Source organism: Capsicum annuum, chromosome 8 (genome assembly GCF_002878395.1).
Source record: "Capsicum annuum cultivar UCD-10X-F1 chromosome 8, UCD10Xv1.1, whole genome shotgun sequence".
In the NCBI taxonomy this organism is placed as follows: domain Eukaryota; kingdom Viridiplantae; phylum Streptophyta; class Magnoliopsida; order Solanales; family Solanaceae; genus Capsicum; species Capsicum annuum.
In genome coordinates, this window is record NC_061118.1 from 62609171 (window position 1) to 62615761 (window position 6591).

General features: G+C 38.3%; 1 protein-coding gene across 1 annotated transcript; it reads left to right on the forward strand.

The window, feature by feature from the left end:
• Positions 1–1582: 1582 nt before the first annotated feature.
• Positions 1583–3053, forward strand: LOC124886599 (pre-mRNA-splicing factor SLU7-like). Its single transcript, XM_047395433.1, has 2 exons — positions 1583–1973; positions 2833–3053. The coding sequence occupies exons 1-2, from the start codon at positions 1583–1585 to the stop codon at positions 3051–3053; spliced, it is 612 nt and encodes a 203-aa protein (XP_047251389.1).
• Positions 3054–6591: the final 3538 nt, after the last annotated feature.

Here is a 6591-nt window from a genome sequence, read left to right on the forward strand (position 1 = left end):
ATTCGCTGTGTACAAGAAATTGGGTTTGGGGGATCCTACCCCAACAAATATGTGGTTGGTAATGGAAGATAGATATATGAAGCGACCTGTGGGTATACTGCATGATGTATTGGTAAAGGTAGATGATTTTGTTCTACCTGCTGATTTTGTAGTCCTAGATTACGAAGTGGATTTTAAAGTGCCCATCATCTTGGGTAGGCCACTACTTGCAACTGGGAGAGTGCTAATAGATATGGTGTTGAATAAGCTAAAGTTCAGGTTCAATGACAAAAAAACACGCTTCATAATACACTCATCCATGACTCAGCAACATGAGATGAGTGTTTTCTCAATTGTTGATATCTTTTATGATGATGGTAAAGGGGTATCAACAGGTTGTCTTGGCGAAGTCTGAGTAGTCAAGACAATCAAGTCATGCCGCAATAGTAAATCAGGCACTATTGGGAGGCAACCCAAAGTTTTTATGGTTAAGCAAGTGCTTTTACTTTTATAATTAGGATTTAGTACAGAGAAGGTAAAAAATGAGGAGGTCAGATGAAAGGCCATGACGATATCTATGATAAACCATCACAACTGTGATAAGCTATCAAAAATATCATCAGATAGGCCAAACTTGAGGAAATCTCTGCTTAGGGGTGATGACATTGGTGATAGGTTGTCACACTTACGATAAGCCGTAACAAGTCATCGTCAGCCCAAAGCCTTAAAAGCTAAAATTCTGGGCCCAGTTTAAATCAAATTCGACCCGGCCCAACACAGGAACCTTTTCAAATTTTCGCTAGTTTTAATTCTTTTCTTTAGTTTATTTCTTTTCTTTTTGAGTTTTTTTCCTACTCTTTGCAAAAGACTTCAAGAAAACAAGTTCCCTTGTGCGTGGATTTGAAATTCACAATCAAGAGATTCTTCCTACTTCCTACTTCCTCTTGTGCGTGTAATCAATTAAGGCCCCCCATCAGGTATATTCTAACTTTAACCCTTCTTTTATTATGGTAAGTGATTGATAGATGACAACCCAATTCCCGAGGATGCTTGAACCAAGTTCAACTTGGAAAAGAGGTAAAATCGCACCTAGGGTCTGATGTGCAGGCCCAGGGTTTAAAAAGATTAAAATCGCACCTAGGGTCTGATGTGCAGGCCCAGGGTTTAAAAAGATAGCTCACACTCAGAATTCAAGTGGAATTTTAGAAATAATGGGGACTAAAAATTGAGTTAAAATCAAAAGTGGGTTATGATTAGAGTTGACGAAATTCATGATAGGCTATCACAATTGTGATAGCTTATCAGGAATGTCATCAAGGGCTGACAAGAATGAAGTGGTTTCTTTTTAGAACTGATGACATTTGTGATAGGCTATCACAATTGTGACGGCTTATCAGGAATGTCATCAAGAGTTGTTAAAATTTTGAAGGTACTGTCAAAGGTTGACGACCATTGTGATAAGATATCACAGTCATGATGGCTTATCAAGAATTGTCGTCACACCTCGAACCTGAAGCATGAATAAGCCAAAATGATTAATGTGTTTATGTTTGTGCTCTTGTGGACTAGCCAATGGTTTTTTTACTGCTACAAGAACCTTAAAATGGCACCAAAAATAAAGAGCCCCAAAATACCAAAGAAAGCAAGAAAAAAAAGAGTACATCATAAGCTCATCGATGAGGAATTTGATTATGAGGAGGAGGAACTCCTGCTTAGAAAGCAAAAGGAGAAGCAATGTCCAAAGAAACCTTCGCTACCTCTACCCATTGAAGTGGAGGATAGTGATGATACTGTGACTACAACACCACCAGAAAGTGTAGCTTCTAAATGTACTGCCTCTGAGCAAGAGGGTTCTGAACAACATGAGTCTGACCATGCCGAATTTAAAGAAGATGAGCAGGAAGGGTATGAGGAGTTTGAGTCTGAGGGAACAACATCTAGATCCCCATCTGCTGAACAACAGGATGATGAAGAGTCTATAGCTCGGGGAACATGTATCAAATATAAGAACCCCTAAGTTTGAGATAATGCTAGGTGGAAAATTCCCAGGGCAGAGAGCATCTTCATCGCTTGGCTCTGTAGTACTGATAGAAAGAGTGCTAAGAGGCCAATTCAAGAAGAAAAGATGATTATCACCTGAGGGTTGAGTAGGTACCCTGAAGTGGAACAGAAGTTCCAAGAGTATGGCTTGGGATGGACCACAAAAGGAGGACTGACATTGCTGATGAGATAAAGATTAGAATGTTGAGAACTGACACTGCTTACCTTTTCCCTTGTCTTATAACAAAGCTATGCCGAGCTTCTAATGTGCCAAAGATTATAGGGGTTGATGATGACATTCCTTCCTGAAAGACTCACAACCCCATATAGTTTGATGAAAATCAGCCAGGATTGAGACTTGATAGAGGTGCAGAGGCAGCAGCAGACCCTTTAGTTACAAATGCCGGCGCAGCACCTCATGTGGAAGTGCAAGCTTCTAAGGCTGTGCAGCCAACTTCTTCAGCATAGGCAGGATCAGTGCTTGAGACTAAAGCCAACCCTTTAGTTCCTACAGTAGCAGCAGGTTTTGCATTTCATCCGGTCGATATCCGAAAAGTAGCTAAACAAGCTAAGTGGTGTGAGTCACAGCTATATGCTTTTGTCAAATAGTTTGCTACTATAGTGGACAAGAGAATCAAGGCTACCCTTGAGCCTTTTATGACTTTGCCTGAGCGGGTTACAGATTTGGTGAACTAATTTGATACGCGGGCAAAAAAAATGTCAGGGGCTGATCTTGCTAGATTCAAAGCGGCGTTGGACAAGGTAAAGGCAGATGTCAGGGTGTTTAGCAACACAAGTTTATGATGCCAACAGGTCAGGCCAAGCATGAATCTAAGGAAGAAATTCCAATGCTTGACCTCACTGGTGACTCACTAAAGAAAAAAAAGAAGAAAATTAAGAAGAAAGGTAAGGGAAAGAGAGAGAGGCCTGACAGTGATGAAGATCAAAAAACAGAGGAGAGGGTAAGAAAGAAAAAGGAGAAGGAGGAGTTCAAAAGGGCAGAAATTGAATCCTTAGTTGATAACGAGAAATGAGAGGCAACCATCTGAGCTAGGGCTATAGGTGCCTCATCTAGCAAGGATCCAACTACTACAAAGACAGATTCTCCCAATGGAGAGAAGACAACAGATTATGCAGTAGCAGGGTTGGAGACCCAAGATCCATGTGCTTGATTACCTTTAGGTATACCCTAACCCTTAGAGCAGTTTATTTTTGATTTTAAGTTGAGGGTGTAGGGTAGGTTGTTGTTGTATCATATTTTGTAGATAATTAGGAGTAATACAAATACTTGAGCCAGTTAGCTTATTTTGTGATTTTTGACTACCTCTCCAGTGGTCTGATATATTGTATGCTGTGTGAATTGCATCCATTTGTGACCACTGTACATCGTTTTATGGCATTGGTCTGGCAACTGAATAACCTTTGTTAAACAAGTACATGAACCGGATAAGTAGTGATATGAAAGATACTAGTGTGCCATGTGTGTGTAAGGTCTTACTTAGTTCCAATTGTGTATTGAATCTAGAACTTGCTCGGTTAGTCTTGCCATGGTTATAGGATAGAAGTTAGGAAAGGATCATAGGCCATTTTTGATTATTAGTCCACTTTTAGCCTAAATGACCTTCCTAATATGAATAATATCCCTTGATCCCTGTTAGAGCATAATTAGGCTATTTTTTTCTATGACACTTCTCATCTTCCCATTTACATCACAATGAACCTGTTTTGGCCTTGGTCCTCCTTGGACACTGTGCACCTTGACTTAGGCAAACAGCCTGAGTTGAGGGTGGCTATCATAGGGGTATGTGATACAAAATGAGTATGAAGAGGGAAAGAATAAAAGAAAATAATAAAATGTTGGGTGCAGTGAAAAAGGAATAAGAAATGAGAAAGTTGTGTAGAAGATGATAAAAAGATAATGTGATAATTGAAAAGACCGCATCTATCTTGAGCATGTGTGATCAATAATAGAGAGGAAGAAAAGAAGGTTGGGACTTGAAACCCCGAGAGTTTAGTGTAGTGTCAAGGAGGAATAGTCACTCTAAAATATCCATGAATATTATACCAGCCCCTGGCCTATGTTACAAGCTTAAGAAAAGCCCTATAGTGATCCTAACTGACCTGTCTAAAAACTTGGGTACTGACTATAAGGGTAAGCCTACGTAATTTGACATGCCATGTTTTGAACTTCATTCTGAGAGTGAGTCTTGTTTTATCCCTCTGTTTATGTATTTGAATTCTGATATGAGTGAAAAAGGGATTTCTTTGTTATAAAGGGGCACTGTGTATGTTGCTAGTCACTGACTTGTTCAGATAAATATGATCTTGGTATGGCATGGTTGTTATTGCTGAATTTTTTCCGTATCTTGATTCTTGTGAGTTGCATGGTTGTTTTCCAAAACATCAATAGTGAGCTTTAAAATTGACGGACCACGGAGATGTTGAATGTATTCGGAACTAGTATGAGTAGTTAGCTGCCAAATTGTACCTTGTATTCTATTTGTTATGTTATGGTTGCTTGAGGACAAGAAATTGTTTAAGTTGAGGGTGTTGATGTGTGAGCCTATGCTAACATATTTGAGGCTTTTTACTCTAAATAATTGTAAGGTCTTGAGCAACTTTAGTTGTTTTTTATTAGTTTAATCTAATTTTTGTAGTAAATGTTGAGATGTAGGAGAACCAAAAATAAAGGAACCAAGAAGACTAAAAAGTGAAGCAAAATAAAGGATAAGTGTGGCGACAACATTCATGATAAGTCGTCAGCCTGGTGAAAAGCTATCAAGGTCGTCGTTAGCCTTAAATAGAAGATGGAAGTTGAAGATAGTTTTATGACGATATCTATGACACGTCGTCAGGCTAGTGATAAGGGGTCAGGAGCGTTGTCAGCCTTAAACAGAAGATGGAAGTTGAAGACAGTTTATGACGACATCCATGACATGTCGTTAGGCTGGAGATAAGGCATCATTGTCATCGTCAACCTTAGGCAGCGAAAGCCAAAAGGGCAAAGAAGCTGACGACATCCGTGATAAGCCATCATATTCATGATATGCCATCACAGACGTCATCATCTATTCCGAAGAAAAGCTGTAATTTGATTTTATTTCCTTAATTAGGTTAAACTATTTAAAGACTTGTTATAGGGTTTTCTAAAGAATAATTATTTTGGATTCATCTTTATTCGGAAAGAAAAACATATGATATTTCTCTCTCTAGTTAAAATATTTTGGGAGTTTTGCATCGTGCTTCAATTCAAGTTATACTTCTTGATTTTCATCATCATTGTAAGTTAATCTTCTTACTTATGAATTCAATTCGTGTACTTGTTCTTTGCATCATGAGTAGCTAAACTCCATTAACCTGAATTATGGGATCTGGGGTTAGGTCATGACGATGTACTAAACACTCAAGATTTAATAGGTGTTAGGATTTCTTGACAATTCTAAGATTTTAATTAATGTCTGTTGGTTACAAACAGTAGACACACCTACATTGATTTTCTTGAGAAAGAAATCATATACAGTAGGAAGTGAATTATCAACAGGGACTCGGAGATACTTCGTTTAATAATCAGCGCTGTAACAAGGTTTGTTAACCTGAGGTAAAATCTGGACAGTGAATAGAAATTTACCAAGTCTGAGAGGATTGAGAAATTAGCCGCTTAAATAGGTCGATAGTTATTTGAGCATATCATTGATAAAGATAGCTTGTTATCCTAACAACCATGAGAATCTTGAGTCACCTTTAGCATCTGTCATGTACCGTAAGCCCTAGTGAACATAATTCTGGTTATTTCTTAAAATCTTGGTTACAAGCATCGAAATTAAAGTGACAAGCAATCATTTATGAAACTTAAACCCCCATTTTAAGAAATATTAAACTATCAGTGAATTAAATCGCAAACGACTTGAGTTCACACCATATTCCCTATGGGATTCGACCCCAACCTAGTTGGGTTTTATATTGACGACGATCGCCTACACCCATTCAAGAGTGTAGTTTGAGCGTTATCATCCATCGTCATCACAACTCAAAACTGGTCGATACTAATAGTTTTGACAGAATCATGCTGGGAATTTGAAATTATTTCACGCCCCATTGGTGAGGAGTTATTACTTTTCTCGGCTTTATTTTTCCCCGATTGAGATTTTTTAGGAAACTCCTCCGAATCTATCTGTACTCTAGCCATTTTTGTTGGGTGGTCAGAAGTTGATCCACTTTTAGTTTCTTTTCTTTTGGGAGACATCTTTTAACTAAAACAATAGAAAAACAAAAAATACGTTGCATTTGATGTCTGCAGAATTTTTTTTTAAAAAAAGGTAAGACAAATTTCAATAAATTATTCTACGCCACATTACAAAAAAAATACTCCAACGGATAAGCTATCAGTTGGAACGAACGAGGAATCTGTTTGAAAACCAATTTAATATCTCCCAACAGATATCCCACCTGTTGCAATAGATGGACCACCAATACCACAACCAATGCCACCAAGACCATCACCAATACTAACACCAAGACCACTGACACCACCACCAAAAACACAAATATCGACATCAATAACAACATCCAACA